Here is a 22470-nt window from a genome sequence, read left to right on the forward strand (position 1 = left end):
GGGAAATGGGGGTGGAATGGGGGAGCACTCTGGGTCTCAAGACATGGTTGGGTCCTGCAGGCCCAGACAGATCCCTGGGTCAGGCCCAGCAGGGCCTGGGATTCTGACCTCAGAGGTTCTCATCTATGTAGTCCCAGCCCCGGATGATTTTCTAAGTAGTCTTTGTAGGCTCTGAGACACTTTTATTCTCATCACTGGCAGTGGGCAGTTGAGGTATGAATATCCCCACTTGATGGATGAGCAAGCTGAGGCTCAGAGCTTCAGACACTGAATGTTTAAATGTTTAAATCAGACTCAGCTGGCATCATGTCATTTAACCCCCAAAACATTACCATTTTGAGAGGTATCATGGTGCAAATATTTTCTGTATTTTACAAGTGGGGAAACTGAGGTTGGGGAGAAGGCAAAGAACAGTCGGAAAGAGCAGGGTTTAGAGTTAGAAGATCTGGGTGGAAACCCTAGCTCTGCCACTTACTCCCTGGCTGTCTTTGGACCAGTTTTTCTTTTTGTCTCCAGGCTTTCCTTATATGTATACTAGGGGTGTGTGTGTGTGTGTGTGTGTGTGTGTGTGTGTGTGTGTGTGTGTTTGTGTGTGTGTGTGTGGCAGGGAGGCTTCTTTTGGCTCTAAAATTGTGATTCTGTGAGCTTGGCCAAAGCTTAGAAAGGAGGGAGCCAGGGTTTGTCCTTCCAAATTCTTTACCAGTCCACAAGCATTTATTAAGCCCTTTCTGTATGCCTGCCTTCATGCTAGGGAGGCAGGGGAAGCAGTTTACACTGTAACAGGGAGACAACTGAGACATAATACAAGATACAAGATGACCTCGGAGGGGAGGCCCAGTCGGGAAGGGGCTAGAGGGACCCTCCTGCAGAGGGTACAATTACAGCTGAGTCTTAAAGGAAGCCGGGGGACGAGGGTGGCATTCTAGGCCCTGGGAGACAACTGGTGCAAAGGTGTGGCGATGCGAGGTGGAATCTCACATGCGAGGGACTAGATGGGGTCGCTGGGACTCTGGAGAGGGGACAGGACGGTGAGTCTCTCACAATCTGGGCTGACGTCCATTTTCCAAGGCAGAAGTTGAGGGGCAGCTAGGTGGCCCTGGAGTCAGGAGGACCTGAGTTCAATTCTGGTCTCAGACACTCAATAATTGCCTAGCTGTGTGAGCTTGGACAAGTCACTTAACCCCATTTGTTTTGGGAAAAAAAAACCAAAGCAAAAACAGAAGTTCAAGCAGTGGTGTCCCAAAGTCAGCAGGAATGCCCATGGAGGTGCCAGGGCTTCCATGCCAGGCTGGAGCAGAGGACGATGGGAACTCCAGGTCTGCGGCTGACGACATTCTTTGTTTGCTCAGTCACGGTTCAGTGGCCGCCTCTAAGTCTCTCGCCTCTCCCCGTCTCCTTTTGTTCTTCAAGAACGCACTGTACCTGGCAGCCAGCAATGAAAAGGACAGCCTGAAAACCCGCTCCTTCCAACTCTGGTTCTTAGGGTCGAGAAAACCTGGGTTCGAGCCCCTCAGACCCTTCCTTGATGGGTAGCCTTGGCCAAGTCCTTCAGCCTCAGTTTCCTTCTCTGCTTTGATAAAAGCACTTTGCCCTGAGAGTCATGAGGGAGCTCAGAGACGGAATCATGTACATCCTGGCAGCTGTTGTTGTCATCATCCATGTTGGAGAGGGATACGATTTGTTCTGAGAGTCTCGGCTCCAGAAGAGTTGTGGAATCTAGACTAAACTCCGGGCTCTTTCCATCGTCCTTTGTGCGACTTGGGACAAATCACTTCTTTCCTCTGGGCCTCAGTTCCCTTTTGTGGAATGCGAGGGAGTTGGATTAAAGTCTCAATGGGTCTCAATTCACTTTAATGTGTTTTTCTAAAGTATCTACATTGCTGCGGCTACAAAGACCAAGACAGTCTCTGCCCTTGAGAAGCTTCTAGTCCAGTGGGGGGGACAACAAGCAAACAGCCATGGCAGGCAGGGTAGAATGGTGCCTTCCCCATGCTTGTGAATGGAGAAACCAATCACAGCCCTATGGGCTATCCCCGGGACGTCCATTGAAACCCCAGAGCTTTTCCTATCACAAAACCTCCATTTCAAATATTGCAGAATGCCATCGCTTCCACTTTGGAAGGACTAAGTCACTGCTCCCCCACAGGGTGTTACCACGGCACAAACTGTAATGTGTGGATAACGGCATCTCCGGCATAACTGGTTTCCTTCCTAATCCCCCGTGCTCTATTTTGTACCTTTAAAACCGTGCCTCTGAGAAGGCTGGGTCTGGGCCTCACCAGCCTGACAGTTGCCTGAGGGGCCAGGCCCCAAACAGGAGGAATCTCTGGGCCAGGGATCCCGAGGGCCCCTTGCAGCTCCAAAGCCATGATCCTGCCATTGTTTTTCTTTGAAAGATGCTGGAGAATCCAACCATTGGGAGAACTTGGGATCCCCCCCCCCCCAGGGAAGTCTTTGGAACTTCACATATTGAATTAGAATTGGAAGATTATTGACTTTTCAGAAATATTTGAAACTCAGAAAAGAAAAGGCTGTGGGCCACCCACCCACCCACACACCTGCCCACATTGAGCCTTGACTGACATGTCCAGAGCAAGAAAACCAAGGGTGCCCCAAGAGGCTTCAGGACAAAACCAGTGGCAGCTGCAATGGGCCCTGTAGAGGGGGCCCAGAACCAGGGCCTGCAAGGGCAGGCCGATTACGGGCAGGCAGGCCATAGACTTGGCCAACCAGGGGCTCTGGCTGACACTTGTCAGGTTTTCTGGGCTAGGGAACTGGGTTCTCTCATCACAGACTCTCAGCTCATCTCATCTCTCTCTGTGTGTCTCTCGGCCTCTGTTTTCTCATTCTGTCTGCTGTTTTCTATTTGCCTTCCATCTTGAGTCTCTGTGTCTGTGTTTGTCTTTCTGTCTCTATTGTTTGTCTCTGTCTCTCTTTCTCTTTCTGTCTGCTCTGTCTTGGTTTTCTGTTTGCCCTCCATCTTTTGTGTCTGCACCTTAGTCTCTGTGTTCTCTCTCTTTGTCTCTGTCTCTGTCTCTCATGGCTGAGCCAGTTCATAAGAGCACTTGGCCATCCTTTATCCATTAGGAAATGGGCCAATGGGATACAGTCAACCATTCAACATTTCTTGAGCACCCGGTGTGCCAGCCACTCTGGGGATACCAAGAAAGGCCAAACCAGCCCTGCCCCCAAGAAGCTCCCAGTCTAATGAGGGAGGCAACCAACAGAACAAGTGAACACAAACTACACACAGGGTAAATAGGAAATAATCAAGAGAAGGCTCCTGGGCCGTGCCTCCTGGAGCAGGGGGGAATCTTCCAGACTCTCTAAGGAAGCCAACTCGGTGTTGTCCCGGTTCCTCTCGGCTCAGGAGATGAGCAGTGGGAGCCAGATTTCTGTCAGAAGAGACTGGAAGCAATCCTTCAGCTGTTTCAGGTGGGGAGGGTACCTCAGGAAGTAGTGAGCTCCTCATTCTTGGAAGTATCCAAACATGGGTTGGAGGACTCGTGGGGTTGTTGGAGAGGGGATTGATGACATGGCCCCAGTGACCTCTGCCATCTTGAACATCCTCCTCCTCATCTTCTTCATCACACTGGAGGGTGTTGCACCTCTGAGTGGGGGAGCTTTTGCCCTAGTTGGCATCAGAGCTGGTATTAGAGCTCATTGCTTGGTGCTTCCCATCCAGTAGTTCTTTCCCTGCCCGCTCCCTCTTCAGCTCTCCCCCCTGCTGCCACTGCCCCCATCGGTTGGCCAAGAATCCCACTGGGAACAGAGGAGGGAGCCGTTCAGATGTGCTGCTGATCCCAAAGAGCTTCACTCAGCTCTGTATTATCTGGGCTCTGGCCAATCTCAGCTTCACCATCTGACAGGCCTTCAAAAGGGGCTCCCAGAGCTTATCCTGTGTATGTGTGTGTGTGGGGGGTGCCCTCCTGAGGCTGTGGCACAAGGGGTGAACTAGGCTGGCAGAATGGAAGCTCCTAGATGGCAGGGCTGCTTCCCTTGATATCCTCAGCCCTGGCACAGTGCCCCTATTACCCTGTAGGCATACTGGCTGATTGATTGGAGTTGAATCCCCCACCCAGGGGCAGGAAATGAGGTCTCTGGAGACATCCCAAAGGGTCTGAGTGGCTTTTTGTAATGGAAAGAGAGCCAGCCAAACCTGAGGCTTGGAGAACTCGGCTCATATCCTGAACTGGAGCCTCAGCTTGCCCTCCTGTACTTCCCTCCAGGCTGACTCTGGACACAGGAGTCACGACCAGTGAGCATCATGATTACAGCCCCCACTGTGGGGACAGCCAAGCAGCCTGGGAGGCCCCCAGGGAGGAGAGAGCCCAGCTCTGCCCTGGGCTGGGGCAGGGCAGGAACCTGGGCATGCATCCTCCCCTGTGTGGGGGCTGGGGGTGAAGATGGCCCCTGCTCCCTCGGGATTGCCCTAGTGTTGGAAGCTGGGCCTGACTCCAACCAGCTGCTTCTTGCCTGGGATACTCGAGCCAAGGAAGTGCCCCCCCCCCACCTTGGTCTCAGAGACGATTAGACGGATGACCCTGCCTGGCTTAAATTAAATCTGTTTGTATGTCCAGGGGGCCCAGTGGACAGAACACTAGACCTGGAGTCAGGAAGATGCAAGTTCAGATCTGGCTTCAGACATTTGCTAGCCCTGGGCAAGGCACTTCAGCCTGCGTGCCTCAGTTTCCTCATTTGTCAAATAAGTAGGTGAAGGCAATGGCTAAAGCCATTCTGTGTCTCTGCCAAGAAAACCCCAAATAGGGACAACTGATCAAATGTGCCAGACATTGTTCTCAGGCCTGGGGCTATGAGTGCTGAGAGAAGAAAACAAGGTCTGGCCTCAAGGGGCTTTCAAAGACCCTCACCATCACTTTGATCAGATGTGGTTAACTCAGTCAGTGCTACTAGACTCCCGGGGGTAGGCAGGTAGAGCAGGAATTAGTCCGTTTTCTGGCAAGGACACTGAGGTCAGCAAGGCAGGTGGCATACCTGGGTATTGAGTGGAAGAGATGGTGTGGTGTGGCGCTTCAGTTCCCCCTCAGTCTGAGCCCCAGGTCTGGGCCAGTCGGGCACTGCTAGTTGCCACTTTCTATCTCTGACTTTCCCCTCCATACACAAAACCAACGGGGCAGGGGGCATAACCCCTGACTCCAAGGATCACAGAATCCCTGTGATTCGGTTGGACACCCAGGTTCTGAGGGACAAGACAGGAACCATGGAAGCCATGGAAAGGGTGAGGGTCCTTCTGTCTGCGGGATTCTAGGAAGACTGCACAGGGGCTGATTCCTGACCCAGAGCTTCAGGACTAGGGAGAATTCAAAAGACAGAGACTGAGGATGGTATCATTCTGGGTGGGGGATACAATATGAACAAAGGCATGGAGATGGGAGAGGGTAAAGGAGCTTGGAGGTCACCTCAGGGAGGGAGAAACCTGGAGGCCATTTGAATATAGGGCTGAGGGCAATAGGGAGGCACTGATAGCGTTGAGCAGAGGAACTGTGTATTAGGAAGATAAATTGTCAGCATGTAGAGGGAACAGAGAAGAGTGTCAGAGCCTGGAGACACAGATGCCATAGGTTCCTACAGTGTCAAACTGGGCACCAGTGGCATACTGGAAAGTATGGGGGACCTGGGTTCAAATGCTAACTCAGTCACTTAGCTTCTGTGTGACCTTAGCCAAGTCACTCACCTACTTTAGGGTATGGTTTTCTCATCTGTAAAATGAGAGAATAATGGTGGCAGATGCTTTGGCTTCCAGTGATGTCCTGATTGTTTTTCCTCTTCGCCTTCCTTTCTGTCTCCCCTCTGCCCGTGTTCACCAGGAGAATACTGTGAGGTGAACGCCCGCTCCGGCCGCTGTGCGCCTGGCGTCTGCAAGAATGGCGGCAAGTGCGTCAACCTGCTGGTGGGCGGCTTCAAGTGTGAGTGCCCGCCTGGCGAGTACGAGAAGCCCTACTGTGGGGTGACTACGCGCAGCTTCCCCGCCCAATCCTTCGTCACCTTCAAGGGCCTTCGGCAGCGCTTCCATTTTACACTCTCGCTCACGTGAGTTCCCCTGCGCTCTTGGGTTAGTGGGTTCCTTCTTCAGGAGGAAAGGCGAGCTAGGCAGAGTGGGAGGTGCCGGAAGAGAGCGGCATCTTTCTAAAGCCACTGAAGATAGGCTCCCCAGGCCTGGTTTGGTCAGGGATCGGTCTTCTGTGCAAATGTTCCCTCATTTCTCCTTATGGCCCTTGTGGACTGCCCTCCACTCTCCTCAGTTCAGGCCAGTGAATGGGGCCACCCTGGGACCCAGGGCCTCCCTCCATTCTCCCGTCCACCTGCCAGATTTCACAGGGCCATGAGATGAGGGGGAGGAGAGGACCCTCCAGGCTGGCGCAGGAGAGCATTCCTTACCCATAGCTGTTCACCCGGAGAGGCGATTGTCCAGAGAAAGTCAATCGGACTGAGGCCTGAGCAGCAAATGAGGAGGGGGGCCAGGACAAGCTAATTCTGCATCTCGACCTTGGTCTCCATGAAGGTTTCGGGCTTCCTGAAGCTGCCCGGCCAGGGAGGGACCAGCTGATGCTCCCATTAGGCCCAGCAGGGAAAAGCTGGGGACACTGCGTAACCAGATATTTACCGCCTTCCAGCTTCCTGAAACCTCAGAGCCCAGAGCCCAGGACTCAGCCTGGGCCTCTCCAAAGAGGGGCTTGTGACGGGGAGCTCACTGCTCCCTTTTGGAGCCCATTTCCTTTCTGGTTGGTGGTCTTCCATGCAAACCTGGGATGCCTCTGAGGACCCAACTTTGGGGCCTTGACAGCCACTTCATCTGTCCTTTACTTGATCTGCATGACCTGGACAAGAGAATCTCCCCTACCCCAGGCAGCCCCTTCCATCTGCCCTTTGCTCCTGGTTCTGGTCTCTGGAACCAAGCAGAATCCCCTAAAGAGAGTCCTTTCAGTACTTGAAGGCAGTATCTTGTCACCCCAAGTCTTTTCTAAGTTAAACATCCTTCAATAAGCCCCCTTTAATTGCCCTGTAATCGCGACCTTTCTCCATTCTGATCTCCCTCCTCTCGTGGACATTCTCCAACTCATCAGTGTCCCTCCTAAAATGTGGTGACCAGAACTGACATGATCACCCAGGTTATAGACCTCCAGATCTTTTTCAGATGGCCTAATCATGCCTCCCCTGTTCTGTTCTTGGGAAGTAGATTTTTTTTTTAATATTTTGAATCATACTTTATGTTTACCTCTATTAAATTTTATCTTATTACCTTCAGCCTGGAAAGAACCTTAGGAGGGAACCCATCCCCAGTTCCCCCTTTGATGTGCCCCAGACTTTAGTTTTCCAGGGTACCTGCAGAGCGGGTCTTTCTCTTTGGGGATTGCCCGCTGCTCCTGGTAAGGCCTGGATCAGGACCCTGGCCTCAGATCTGGGGGCTGAGTCTTTTTTGCCAGGAAACCTGCCCTTTTCCAAGCTGGAGAGTGACCCGGATGCAGTGGCTGCCTGAGCCCAGGCTTCACACGTTCCAGCCGACAGACGTGTGGTTTCCTGGTTGTGGGGGGGCTGCTATGGAATTTACAGAACACAGCGGCTGAAATGGGGTTGGCCCCCTGATCCTGTTCTTGGGTCTCTCAGCTCTTAGACACTGACTTTTGGGGGTCCTTTGAGGGGAGAGCCAGGGGATGGCAGGTCCTGCCTGAGCAGAAAGCACTGTTTGTGGGACCAGGGCCTGTTGGCCTTCCTGGGGTAGCTCCTTTGGGCCCCTCCGGCCCTGGGCCAGGCTATAAGCAGACCTCAAAATGGCTTCCATCCCCCATGGAGGCCAATTTCTAATTTGATGTTACTTGTGAAGCTGCTGGTTGGAGCTGAGGAGGGAGCAAGCCGGGCTGTGGCCAGGACTGGTCTGGGCCAGGCCTCAGAGCGGCCAAAGCAGCCCATCCATCTTCCGGCATCCTTTGGGGGTTTTCCACAGTAGAGAGCCAAAGAAAAGACTCCTGGGTGCTGGGAGAGCTGTCTCCAAGGATCAAAGGCTCTTCTCTGGCATGGGATTAGTCTGTTCTGCTCAACCCAAGGGAGTGAAGTGGGGAAAGAGGCCAGGCCCCTCATCTTTGGAGATCTGGAATCGTCCTGAGAGCTGTCCTGAGAGGGTGGGCCAGCTCTGGAGGCTGTGAGCTCCATGGGGGCAGAAGATGGACCCACCTTGTTAGAGAGGATTTGTTCAGGGATATTCAGTGACCCCTGAGGTCACTACAACAAAATTTGGGGTCTTTAATCTCAAGAGCTGATTTTTTATGAACTTTGGACTTAAAAAATGCAGCTACTGATGGCTTCAGGCAGTGGGGAGTGTCCTGGGGACAGGTCAGACCTTCCTTGGGCTCCCCAGCTCTGACATTCCCTGTTCTCAAGTCCCTCTCAGGCCTGGCATCCCTTGTTCTCATTGTTCTGTGATAACTAACTGACCAGATTCCATGAGTGAACCTGGGCCTCTTCAAAGACTGAGGGGCGCCTTTGGCCTTTTTGAAAAGCAGGCTCTAGTAAGAGCCTGCCTCTCTGCTGCTCCTTGGGGATTTTAGAGAAGTCATTACAGAGTTGAGTTATTTTAAGGGGAAATCAGAAGCTACTGATGCTCAGTCATCCTGTCCTGCAGCTTGGCAGGAGGGAGGATCTGGAAACCAGTGATCCTCTAAGGAAGGGCCATTGGTTCTGCACCAGAAACAGCCCCCTACATTCTTTCCCATGAAGACCACTCACTCCCGCAAGCAGAGAAGGGGCCTTTCGGCACTGGGGAAAACTGAGTCCTGGTTGGGCAGTCTTGCCCTTGGGTCACCGCTGTGTCCAGATGCACTGCCCTTGGTTTCGGTGGGCTCTGGACCAGGGAGACCTTGGACAGGTCAGCAACGATCCACTCCTTCAAAGACAATTCATTGTAGGCCGGACAGATGGCCACTCCAGGCAGGTTCGATTCGGAAAAGAGGAGGCCCCTGTGGGCTAGTCAGCCAGCATCTGGACCAGGTGCTCTGCTTGGTGTGGAAGTGTCAGAGGCCTGGCCCTTGCGGCTGGGGTCTCCTCCTAGGGAGGGGTGCTGGGCCACACTCCTGGGAGCTCCCCCCCAGCTCCCCCTTCTGTCTCCTAGGTTTGCCACCAGAGAGAGGAATGCCCTTCTCCTCTACAATGGCCGCTTCAATGAAAAACATGACTTCCTGGCCCTGGAGATCCTGGAGGAGCAGATCCAGCTGACCTTCTCAGCAGGTGCCGCCCTCCCCTTCCTCGGCTTTGCCTTGCCCCCCGAGGGCCACTTTCCAAAGCTCCGGCTCCTTGGCCCGGGGCCGGAGAGCTGCAGGAAGCCTGCCCCCCCACTCATCTCCATTTCTCTCCAGCTCCCAGCCAGAGTCTGGGGTCTGCAGTGAATGAGCTCCCCGTCCAGTCCGGACTCAGTGGGATAATGAGCCGTTAATGTGTAGCCAGGTCTTTGTGGGAAAGGAGCCTCCTGCTAATAGGCTTATTGTCTAGCTGGCTCAGCAGGGGATGAAGAGGGGCTTTTCAGGGCAAACTCCTGGGGATCCTAAGACAAAATAATCTTGTTAAAGCCTGGAGGGTCCCTCCCCGCCCAGCCCTCCCAAACCACCCAGGTCTCTTACTTGGGAGCACAAAGGGAGCCCTCCTTCAGCCTGCATAACAATAACAGCTCCCCAAACCCTTTTAAATTCAGGCCAGCTCTTTAACAATCTTACCTCCTTCCTGGGGTGGGGGAGGGGGACAGGTCCTGTTAGCCCTTTTTAGAAACAGAGGAGAAAACTGAGGCAGACAGAGGTGAAGTGACTTGTCCAGGGTCACACAACTAGAGAGTCTGCCTCCCCTGCCTTTGACAAACATCTCTGGACCTTGTCTTCAGTGCCCTCCCACCTGAAGTGAAAGGTCTCCCTGGGGAGACCCCCTTCTCCTCTGCACTGGCATCATTGCCTTGGTCCTGGCCCTGGGGATGAATGAATGTGTGACCCAGGCTTCTGTTCTTTATGGCACTTTCATCCACCTGCAGGAGAGACCACGACCACGGTGGCCCCAGTGGTCCGAGGAGGAGTGAGTGATGGCCGGTGGCATTCCGTGCGGGTACAATACTATAATAAGGTAAGTCAGGCACCGAAAAGCCATGTGCGTCATTGAGTCAGTCATTTTGTACGGGCACTTATGAAGCACCAGTTGTATACAGAACCCAACATTTGATGGGGGGATCCCGTAAGGAGATTGGGTGCAATACTATAATAAGATGGGCCAGGCTCTGAAAAGTCACGGGCATTATTGAGCTATTCATTTTGTGCAGGTACTTATAAAGCACCAGTTGTATACAGAGCTCAGATTTGGGGGTGGGGGATGCTGTGGGAAAATGGGAAATGGACCCAGACATTTATTTGGAGGCTGGCATGGAGGGCAAAGGCACAGGCATGATTTGGAGGCTGTTGGTGGCAGAGGTGGTCACCAGAAAAAGTCAGGTTCTGGGAGGGGGTCTCCTAATTAGGAAAGAGAGTGCCCCCTCACTGTGCTCATCCTACTGGAAAAGAAGGCAGGATTTACAACCAGGAGCCCAGGCTTCTCGTGCCTGACATGGCCCATGCCAAGCTACCTGACCCACAACTCCTCTGGGGCTTGGTCTCATCATCTGTAAAATGGGTAGATGATAAGGCACCTTCTTGTTCTAAAGGGCTCCATGAAAACTGACATCTGGGCTGGAAGCCGTTGGTGCTCCCACCATTGACTGAGACTCTGGGGCTCTGCCCAGTGGCCCTGATGGCCATCATCCAAAGAGACCCAGGAGTCTTGGCCTTCAGAGGGCCCCCCCATCAGGGCCACATGGATGAGCCGAACCCTAAATCGCCTTTCCCTTCTGGGCCCAAACAGATCCAAGCTAACCCTCTGCCGACAGTGGATATTTAGATACTAGAAGCCCTTAAGCCCCCTTTCTTTATAACTAGATCAAAAACACCTTGGAATCTTCTGGTCCTCCTCCAACCAAGGCACACCTCCCTCAGGAAGGCCTCCGGGGGGGGGGGGGGGCATGATGGTGGCCACCCAGAGGCAGGTGAACATTGGAGATCAGATTTCGACCTTGGGGGTCTCTGTTTTTCAAAAGGATTACTGTGGATTTGTCTCCTCACCCAAATTGGTGTAGGGGCGGTTAACATGAGTATATCAGAGGAACTGGGAATGGGTAGCTCAGAAAAGGTGGTTATGGGGAAAGTGACCTAGCCGTGTTCTGCTTGGCCTCATGGGGTGGGCAGAACCGGGAGCAGTGGGGTCTGGAGCAAGGGCAAGCTAGAGGGAGGTGGGTTCCTGCTCAGCCTCTTCAGGGGGCAATAGGTCATCTTAGGAGATGGAAAGTTCCTCATTGCCACAGGTCCCCTTGTTGGGGGTCTTGATGAAGGTCTTCCTCATCAAGCAGAGGGAGACAAGATGGCCTCTGGGCTTCTGTAAGCCTGGGAATATGGTCCCCAGTGTCTTAGCAGGGAAGGATGATGAGGATGGTGGTCACGGGGAAGGCTTGGGACAGATGTGGGCAGAGCCAGACAGAAGAGGACTAGGCTGACCCAAGAGGCAAGGTTGGTTTTCATCCCTGGGGCTTTCCATGTCTGCTGGGTGATCCCAGATGAGAGAGGTGCCATCTTGGAATGGGAGGAAAACTGCCTTTGGAGGCAGAAGACAGGTTTGAATCCCGGTGGTCTCTCGCTAGCACTGAACCTCAGTTCTCCAGTCTGCAAAATGGACACAAGAATATTTGCCAATTGGTCATGTTTACTGTAGACTCAGAGAAACATAAATCACTGTGTGGCCATAAAGGCATGGGGAGATGATGATGTGTTCTCCAGCTCTGAGGGGTCTGATGGCCCCACAGCCAGCCCTTCTTGGACCACCCAGTAGAGGTGGCAGCCCCCTGGAGCTGGTGATGTGAGTGGGGTAGAGGAATAGAACCATTCATCTAGGTCTGGGAGGATCCAAGCAGTCAGAGGAGGAAACTGAGGCCCGCTGAGGTGAGGTGACCTGTCCGCTGTCTCCCAGGAGGGAGCTCGGAATCCGGGTCCTCTGACTTTCCATGGCACATATGGCCTCCTCTTTTCTGCCAGCTCAGAACAGAGAGTGAGGAGCAAAGCCCTGTTGGCTGGGGGATAATTCCAGTCACCAACTTCCCTTGACAGGCTGGGTCTTTTCATCACCATGTCTAGGAAGCCCTGAAATGATAGATTGGATCTTTCAGGAGGCCCAGGTAGGACGCCCCAGGTCATTCCACAGAGGAAACACTCTGGGGTTTACTTCGCCAGTAATGTGGTTGGATTTCCCTCTGACAAAAGAAGAAAGTGGAGCGAGGCTTACGTCTGTCCATGTGGTCTTCCGACTAAAGTTTATTCAGGAATGATGAGAAATGTTATTTCTGCACCTTCCATCTCAGTGGGTGGGCGAGCGTGCTGGGGAAAGGTCCTCAGAGCTTTGGGGCAAGGGATGATCTGGGGGTACTCAGCCCCTTGTTGGGGGAGCTCTCAGGCTATTTGTTGCCTCGGGGGAAGGAGAGCCCAAGTCCATCATTTAAAAATGGGGTGCAGCATATGATCTTGTGCAGACCGAGGGCCCTTAGGAGTCATCAGGGACCTGTTCTCACACAGAATCCCTTATTTCATGGGGTCCCCAGGACACCCATGTGTCCTATGGACCCAGTTCCAGACTTAATAGGAACCTCAGAAAAACCACCTAGAGTCAGACTGGACAGGGCTTGAAGGGCCAAGCCAAGGATTTTGCATTTTATCCTAAGGGTAATAGAGAGCCACAGACAGTTCTTAAGCCTGTGAGTGATGTGGTCAGACCTACAATTAGGACAATTCTTTTGACAGCCTTGTGGAGGATGGATGGAAAGAGGAAAGACAGAAAATTAAACAGGGAGCGGGCCATTAGGAGAGGCTGTCCTCCAAATGGAGGGGCTTCTTGGAGAGTTAGTGTCTTCCTTGTCATTGATGGCCACTTGGGAGATCCTTGTTCAAATCTGGGTCGCACCAAATTCTGATTTACTCATGTTTCTGGCGGTGGTGGACAGGACTGCGGCCTAGATCCATCCTCCTCACCATTTATCATCATCCTGCTGCCCCCGTTTTCTCCATTGAGTGGTTCTCAGCGGGTCTCATCAGCCTCAAGGAGTCTTGAGACCATGGAGAACTCTTCCCTGGCCTCTCATGACCAGTAAAATTTCTCCCCAGTTGTCACTCTCATCTCTTCACCAAAGGTCCACCAGCATCCTCTGGGGCCAGCTGGCCCCAGGGTCACGGGCTTCTCTTGGGAGGCATGTGTAGGAGCTGAGTGAGAATCCCTCCTTTTCCTCTTCTTAGGTATGTGGGGCCCCTCCTGGGGTCTTCCCTCCCAAAGGGATCTTTAGGGGAGTTGCTGCTTTGTAGCCCAACTCCATCTTTTCAGATCTTCTCGTCATTCTTTGTTCCCTGGGTCGCCGTGGCCAGAGGACTCCTCACCAAGTGGACAGCCCGCTGATAGGGGGCAAAGCTGAACCTTGGGGAGTAGATGCCACCTTTTGCTTAGAGCTTGGTCATGACTTGAATTTAATTTGAGCAATGGTCCAAAGCCTGGGGCTGTCACGGGGAGTGTCTCTGCTTCATCAGTGGGTCCCCATGTCCCTTTCCTTTGAGCCTCAGTTTCCTTCTCTATAAAGTAGGTTCATCTCCTTTCCAGGGCTGTTTGGAGAAAAATGTTTTGTCAACCTTAAGGTTTGGGTTCTAAATTAGAGACGTGGGAGTTGTTTTTTTATTAAGAATTCCTAGCAATCATTCAGTCAAACAGCATACTTTTTTTTTTTTTAGCATACATTTATTAACTAACGGCTGTATACTAGGTTTCCTGCATCCCTTTCCTGGTGCTCCCCTGAAGATCACTGCTATGGGCAGGAGGCTTACTGCTCCTCCAAAGCCTTCTACTTTTGCTTATTGGACCACATCCCTTTGGGATGGGGACAACCTCTCCCTGGTTGCCTTGTGACCCAAGCCAAGTAACCCACTCAGACTTGAATGGTCTTTGAAGATCGCCAGGCCCTGATCTGATGAAAAAGGAAGAGCTTGGGTTATTCCAGGCCAGGCGTTGGCCTCTCTGAGGCCAAGACAAAGGAGACTGGTCCCTCCCACCCTTGAAGTCAGCAATCACATTCTGGATCTTCTTGGGCTTCTTCAGATCTCAGGTGGCCTTGTTTAGATGGCGGCTTCCAGGCTGCAAAGCTGACTCAAGTTGAGTTCTTCATCCACTGAATCACTTTTCCCTTTTGTTGTTCATCCTTCACTTGGTGTTCACATGGAAACCAAAGAGGAAGGTTCCAAATTCTCTTTTATGTCCCTAAAAACATTTGCCAAACAACCAGCAACCAAAGAACAGCTAGTATGGGACTGACAGAGCAATGCCAAGCTGCCCGAACTTTGTCCAAGGGCCCGCACTCAGGGTTTGGGGCCATGGAGTAATTGCCATCACACCCACCTCTCCTCTGGCTATCCCGGTTGGTTCCATGTTTCTACTTCACCCTGTTGGGGGAGGAGGGGTGATTCTGTAGCATGTGTGACACCCCTCAATCCGGACCTTGGTTAGAATGGCATTTCTGCCTCTGCAGTGCCACACCAACCCAGCCCAGGCAGCCCCCCTACGCTCTCCATGTGGTTCCTTCTTATTTTACTTCTGATTCCAGTGTGGCAGGGTTGGGCTTTGTGTCTCTGGTGGAGCTTGGCGGTCTGAGTGTTGGACAAATTGAATCTGTTTCTGCTGGTCCCTCCCAGTGCTTTCTAGAGATGACCTTGTACATCAATCACTCTTTTGTGTCTCAAGACTGTCCTTGTGATTTTGGCTTTCATTGTCCTGAGGCAGTGTGGTGCAGCGGTCAGAGAGCTGACCTTGGAGCCTCTAAAGCTGGACTCATCTCCGGCCTTCTTGGCCAGTCATGGGCAAGTCACTTCATTTCTCCAAGTTACCGAGCAGGTGCCAAGCTGCACCCCGGGGGGGAATTCCTCATTCTCCAAGTCACGGATCCGGTTAAAAAAGCCCCATTCCATTCTGTTGCCTTACGAATGCTATTTATCAAATGAGTCAGGGGTTTTTCATCAGGAGAATGTGCCTTTGTTTTGTTAAGAAGCATTTTGATAGTTGCATTTTCAGAGACTTTTTCCCCTTTGCAATCCTATGCATTTCATTACTGCCCTTAAGAGCATCATTCTAAGAACTTCACAGAAAATGAGGCAAGGAATTCCTGGGTTGGAGCTGGAAGAGCTGATCCACTCTCTCCACTTCACAGATGAGGAGACTGAGCCCAGAGAGGTCAATGATTGCCCAGCATTAGGCTGGTGGGACACTGCAGGGTCAGGATCCTTTATGGATGTGGTCGTCTTTAGGGTTTCTCCAAATATTCCATCAAGCCCTTTGGGAAGTGAGTTCTTGAGACCTCCTTCCTGCCAGGGCTGAGACCCTCTACTTCTCACTGTTTGGTTAAATCATTTCCCATAGAAGCCACGGGGCATGGCCCAGGAGCTGCTCGGCTTGGGGGAGATGAGCAAGTTTCTGTGTATTTAGATATCCCTGGGAGATTAGTCTTTTTTCTTTTTTGGAGAAGGGTTGGGGGCACTGAGCCTTTCTAAAATATCTCCACCCTGCACTTTGAAAGAGGGGAAAAAGGGTGGAAAGGGAAAGGAGGAACCCAGAAGCCCTTGAGGAATGTGGGTCCTATGAAGTAATTGATGTAAAGAGCTCGGCCAGCCTAAAAGTGCTCCAGAAATGGAAGAGATTATTCATATCATGGGACATGACTGGGATGATTGTCCCAGGGTTACAGAACTGTGGAGATGGAGCAGCCTTCACAAAGGGATCCAGGATACCTGGGAATTCATCCCAGGCATAATCAATCTTTGAGCACTTATTAAGCACCAACTGTGAACTTAGCACCATGTTAGCTGCCAGTGGTGCAGAGAATTGGATGAGATTGTCTTAGAAGTTCTGAGAAACATCCCACCCTGGGGCCGTCTTGTTTTCTTCCCCACCTTGTCAGCCTAAAGCCCCTTCCATTGACATTCTCTTTTAATGCCTCACAGGACCTAGTGTTAGACTGAGGGCAAGGGCCTGTGTCCCCAGTGTGGGTGGATTGGTCCTGCCAGGGGATGGATTGGTTTTTGGACCACCTAAACTTGGGAAGTCCTTCATTGCCTGACATCTGAAGGTCCCATTCTGCCAGTTACCTGCATCTTCTTTTTAATTTGAAGATCTGGACTGAGCTTTCACAGATTTAGGGAACTTGTGGTAAGGAAAGGCCCTCCTTCAGAGAAAATCAGCACCTTGGGATCACAAGCCCCAGGGTGTCAGAGGCAAGTGTCAAACCAGGTCTTGCTGACTCCAAGCTTTCTATCTACTATGACTGAATTGTGATAAATTCTACCGGTCACTAAGTTAGTGGGGAGGACGAGGCATGGTGAAAACTCGGGGTGGTTTCACTCTTCCACCTCCCCCCAGTCTTGAGTTGGTGAAGGACAATTGCCAGTCAAAGAGGGGGGAATTAAATCATGATGATAAAGAATAGAAACTTTCACTGAAATCTATCCCTCTCTCCAGCCTCAGAGAATCAATTTAGAAATAACCCTGTAAGGAGATCTGCTGGCCAGAGGGCATATCGGGGAATAACTGAGATTTAGGACTTACGTGTATTTACCCCATGGTGCCCTGCTAGGGCTCCTCTTTGGGGGAATCCATCAACATCTGGCTGCCCAGTATCTTTGGAGATTGAACCCTAGAATCAAAAGTGCCTTCCTTCTATTGCCTCAGTTTCTTCTTCTGTAAAATGGAGGTAATAATTGTCCCTCAATTTCCCCATCTCCACTTCACAAGATTATTATGAGAAAACTCCAAAGCAGGCCAAAAATAGCTTATGATGTTATTGAACTTTCTCAGCCTCAGTTTCCTCCTTGTAAAATGAGACCGACAACAGTTGTGGCGCCTCCTTGGAAAGCGGGTGCAGAGAAGTGCTTGGTCAGTCTGTGAACACAAAGGACATTGTTTTCCTCATCATTCCCCTCTCTTCACCTCAGTTTCTTCGCCTATAAAATCAGACCAAGAACGCTTGCAGGGAAAGGGTTCTGTAAGCCTTGAAGCACCCTATAAATGTAGGGTATAATTAACACGGACATGTAAAACTTCCCATGAATGCGACTTTTGAAATGTGTCTGTTCAAGAGACAGAGGGTTAATTAGCCAAGGCTGTCAGAGAACCCAGACAGCAAGAGGAGGTAGATGAAAGTGCCCTTGGAGCCACAGTGACGGTCAGGGCGAAAGATAATCCTGTGAATACCCCTTCTAACCCTCATTTTATGGCTAGGGAAACAGAGGCACCCAAATGGCATGATGCTCCTCTGTGGCCAAGCCAGAACTTGAACCCACATCTCTGTGCCCTTTCCAGACCTTTTACCATAGGACACACAACTTCACTTGGAGTGCTATTTTTTGAAGTTGTTTGAGGAAGGAGTTGTGGCCCCTCAAAGCTGGCAGATACAGCCTGGGAGAGGAAGGGCCTGCTCCCTTTGGTTCTGGACCCGGGATGGTTCTCTCTTACCCCCCGCCCCAAGGTTCTGAAGTCACTGGGACAGAGGGAGACAGGCTGGCTCAGCATCAGGGACCGGGTGACTGAAGGAGCCTGGAGAGGCCACAGCTGATCCATCCTGGGAGGAAAAGGCTTTTTAAAAGTCCTGCAACCCTAGACGGGCTGGCCCAGCTTGTGAAACCGTTCTGATCTGAGGCCCTGCCTCCCCTGCCCCGGTGGGTACAGCCTCCTTTGTTCTGATTTCTTCGCCACTGAACAGAGCGGTTGAGGATCACATTTCAGGTGGGAACCCGGCTAGCATTCAGTCCCACTCCCAGGGCAAAGGATCAATTCATATCTTGAGAATCAGCACCCCCACCCCGCCAGCTTCTCTCTGCAGGGCTCCCTCTGGGCTGGGCCTGTCCTTCCCTACCCCCCCCCCCAGCCCTGCTCCTCTGTTAGGCCAGAGACTGCTGGGGTCCAACTCTGCTGACTCCCCTGAGTCACTGTGGGAAGACTATTTCTTAATATCCACTCATCAGTGAGGTAGCTTGGCATGGTGCAAAGACTCCAAGGACCACCAATCGATAGCCACGTGACCTTGGACAAGTCCCTTCCTGCTCTAAAGCCTTAGCTTTGCCCTTGCCATCTCTCCTCAACCAGCATTCACCTTGCCCACATGGCCAAATTGCCTTATGATGGGCACTGTCCTTGATGACAAAGACAAAATGAGAGTGAGAAGATCTTTGCCCGTGGGCTCAGTCAGTAGCTGCTGGTTCACTGCCTCATCCTGGCTCTGCATTCAAAGCCCCATAGGTCTCTGTAAAAGGGTCGGGGATCTTGCAGGTGCCAGGAGGGGGCTTGTTAGTCACACGCACATGTGTCCACCGATGGCATCTGTCCCTCCATCCGCCTGCCTAAAAATAGGAAAATAGTTTGCTGCCCTCAGCCCTCCCCCCCGACTCAGTGGAGTAGAAGGATATGTTATCTCATTTCCTTTCCCAAACCCAGGCTCCACTGCTGACAGTCACCTGGGATGGAAATGTGATGGTGCCCTGGCAGCTCCGGGGGCCAGCCCCACCCAGGCCTCCCTGTGTGGGGGATAGCCAGGTGAGGAGGGGGATCACCCCCATCCCGAGTTTTCCTGCCTCCCTGCCTGCTCCCACTTCAATCACCTGTTGACGCTCCTCAGACCGTTCTACCATCCTGACCATTCTGTCATATGTCAACTACTACTCACCCACCCTTAGCATCTCTCAGCCTCAGTTTTCTGATCTAAAAAAGCAGAAAATTGGACAAAATGGACTCCAAGGCCCAGTTCTCAGTCCTGGGGAACCAGATACATTTAGTCAAATTATTCTGTGAGCATTCCCCTCTCACTAGAGGAAAGAGTGGGCAGTTGACCATCTGCTCACTATCTGTGTGACCTTGGGCAAATTACCTCCCCAGGCCTCAGTTTTAGTCTCTCTAAAAAGAACCTCTTAGTTTTACACCTGTGATTCTATAACCCAGAAAAAAAATCATTAAAAATAAAAACCACCTTGGGCACCCCCCCATGCCTCAATTTCCCCATCTATAAAGTGAAAATGCTGAAGTTGATTCTCTCTAAAGTTCCTTCCAGAGCCAAGGCTTAAGACATCAGGTAACCATAACTGCAGCTATTCCTGGTTAAGACCTGTAAGATAAAAACCAGCACTTAGGTAGCACCTGCTGTATGCAGAGAGAGGCCTGGGTCTTCCGCTCTCCCAAAGGCCACCGGAGCATCAAGCACACCTCACTTTCAAACTTCCTGGATTTGGGAGGAGTTGAGAAGCTTGCCTTGACTTTCCAAAAATACCTTGCCTGGGTGCTGGTGCCCAGAAAGAGCAGAGGGCCTGTCACTAGTTCCAGGGACATGGTACCATAGTCCTGTGGGCAGCTCTATCAGATGCCAGAGCTCTGATGGCTTTGTCCAAGGTCAGGATCTCTTTCTGCCTTGCTATGGCAAAGGGAGAGCCCTACATGACCTGCAGCTGCTAGTGCCCTCCCCTGCCAATTGCCCTGTGGCTGTTTATTATACCACCTGTTATGTCCTCCTCAAGGACTGTTAGCTCCTTGAGGGCAGGGACTGTCTTCTGTCTTTTTATTTTCATTTTAAAAAAATATGTTTTTATTCATTTCATTAAATATTTCCCAATTACATTAAAAATTTTGATGTTAGTAATTAAGATGAATTAAGATGAATTAAATTTTAATCTATCTTTCCATTGTCCATTATTGATTATAATTTTGTTGCATTATGATTGGAAAAGGGTATACTTACTTTCTGCTTTTTTGCATTTGGTTTTGCATTTGCATTTCTATGTCCTAATACATGGTCAGTTTTTGTATAGATTATACATGTGTATAGATTATACATATGTATAGATTATACATGTGCAATCATATAAAACATTTCCGTGTTAGTGATTTTTTTGTACCAGAAGTCTCAGATAAAAGAGAAAAAATGAAAGAAAAAGTGAAAGAGCATATTTCAGTGGGTAGTCCATATCAGTTCTTTCTCTGGAGGTGGATAGTAGGCTTCTTTATTAGTCTTTTGGGATTATCTGGGATTATTATATTCCTGAAAATAGCTGTTATTCACAATTCTTCCTGGAATGTTTACTCTTACTGTGTACAACCTCCGCCTGGTTCTGTTCATTTCACTCTGCATACGTTCATGGGAATCTTTTCAGCTTCTTCTGCAATTCTCCACACTTGTAATTTTTTATAACACAATATTATTTCATAACAATCATTTACTACAGCTTTTTTAGTCAATCCCCAATTGATGGGATGTCCCTTTGATTTCCAATTCTTAGGCATCATGAAAAGAACTGCTATAAATATTTTTATATAAATAACATCTTTTCCCTTTTTTGGAATATCTCTGGGAGTTAGACCTAGTAAGTATGTTCCTGCTGAATCAAAGGATAAGTACAGTTTGAAAGTCCTTTGGGCAGAGTTCCAAATTGTTTGCAAAATGGATTGGATCAGTTCACAACTCCACTAACAGTCCACTCCAACATCTAACATTTTCCATTTTTTGTCACATTAGCCAATCTGATAGGCATGAAAAGGTACTTCAGAATTGTTTTCATTTGTATTTTCTCTAATCAATAGTGATTTAGAGCATTTTTATATGACTAGATAACTTTGATTTCTTTATCTGAAAACTGCCTCTTAATATTGTTTGACCATTTTTTTTTCTTTTTAGGTTTTTGCAGGGCAAATGAGGTTAAGTCGCTTGTCCAAGGCCACACAGCTAGGTCATTATTAAGTGTCTGAGGCCAGATTTGAACTCGGGTAACTCCTGACTCCAGGGCTGGCACTCTTATCCACTGTGCCACCTAGCCACCCCCAAAATTTCTTTTTCTAAGATTGGGTTATTTTTCTCTTCCATTAATCTGGGTAATTTATATTTTTGTAGATATTCATCCATTTCATTTAGATCGACAAATTTATTGGCATATAATTGGACAAAATAGCTCTTCGTAGTTATCTTAATTTCCTCTTCACTGGTGATGAATTCATCCATTCCATTTTTCATTTTCATTTTTTCCTTTTTTAAATCAAATTAACCAATAGTTTATCTGTTTTATTGAGTTTTTTCCCCCTCATAAAACCATCTTTTAGTGTTATTTATTTGTTCAATGTTTTCTTTCAACTTTATTAATTTATCCTTTGGTTTTTCAGGATTTCCAATTTGGTGATTAATTGGGAATATTTCATTTGTGGTTCTTCTAATTTTTTTCATTGCCTTTCCAATTCATTGATCTACTTTTTCTCATGTGAGCAATTGCTCATGTGAGCAATTAAAGATAGAAATTTTCCACTTTGCATCCCATAAATTTTGGTATGTTGTCTCATTGTTTTCATTTTCTTTAATGATATTATAGTTTCTGTGATTTGTCCTTTGACCCACATTTTTTAGAATTAAATTATTTAATTTTCAATTAAATTTTAATCTATCTTTCCATTGTCCATTATTGATTATAATTTTTGTTGCATTATGATTGGAAAAGGGTATACTTACTTTCTGCTTTTTTGCATTTGGTTTTGCATTTGCATTTCTATGTCCTCATACATGGTCAGTTTTTGTATAGGTGCCATGTACTACTGAGGAAAAAAAGTATATGCTTTTCTATTCCCATTCAGTTTTCCCCAGAGATATATCATATCTAACATTTCCAGAATTTTATTTATCTTCCTCCTTGTTTATATTTTGTTTACTTTATTCACACCATCTGTCTATATGTTCTTTTTTTTTAGGGTTTTTTTTGCAAGGCAAATGGGGTTAAATGGTTTGCCCAAGGCCACACAGCTAGGTAATTATTAAGTGTCTGAGGCTGGATTTGAACTCAGGTACTTTTGACTCCAGGGCCAGTGCTTTTATCCACTGCGCCACCTAGCTACCACCCTATATATTCTTCTAATTGTTCTTATAGTGATAAACTTTTTAAAGATTTACAAATATTATCTTGCCATATAGTAATACAAATGGTTTATCTGGTTTTTTAATGTGAAGGCTGCCAAATCCTGTACAATTCTGACTGTAGCTCATGACATATGAATTATTTATTTTTGACTGCTTGCAGTACTTTCTCCTTGTTCTGTGAGCTCTGGAATTTGGCTATGATGTTCCTTGGGAGTCTTCATTTTGGGATCTCTTTCAGGTGGTAATTAGTGGATCTTTCACTTTCTATTTTGCCCTCTAGTTCTAATATATCAGGACAGTTTACTCTGATAATTTCTTGAAAGATGTTGTCCAATCTTTTTTTCTTTTAAAAAAAACTATGACTTTTAGGTAGTTCAGTAATTCTTATCTCTACTGGATCCATTTTCTAGATTAGTTGTTTTTCCAATGGGAAATTTTACATATTCTTC

At 49.3% G+C, this 22470-nt stretch overlaps 1 protein-coding gene across 1 annotated transcript in view; it reads left to right on the forward strand.

Moving 5' to 3' along the window:
- CELSR1 (cadherin EGF LAG seven-pass G-type receptor 1) overlaps window positions 1-22470 on the forward strand; it is a 134686-nt gene that overhangs the window by 71237 nt on the left and 40979 nt on the right. The window contains exons 3-5 of the mRNA XM_074221092.1: window positions 5829-6051; window positions 9125-9240; window positions 10028-10116. Coding sequence (XP_074077193.1) covers window positions 5829-6051; window positions 9125-9240; window positions 10028-10116 — 428 coding nt within the window. The remainder of the gene's footprint in view (window positions 1-5828; window positions 6052-9124; window positions 9241-10027; window positions 10117-22470) is intronic.

This window comes from Macrotis lagotis, chromosome 2 (assembly GCF_037893015.1).
Source record: "Macrotis lagotis isolate mMagLag1 chromosome 2, bilby.v1.9.chrom.fasta, whole genome shotgun sequence".
Classification (NCBI taxonomy): Eukaryota; Metazoa; Chordata; class Mammalia; order Peramelemorphia; family Peramelidae; genus Macrotis; species Macrotis lagotis.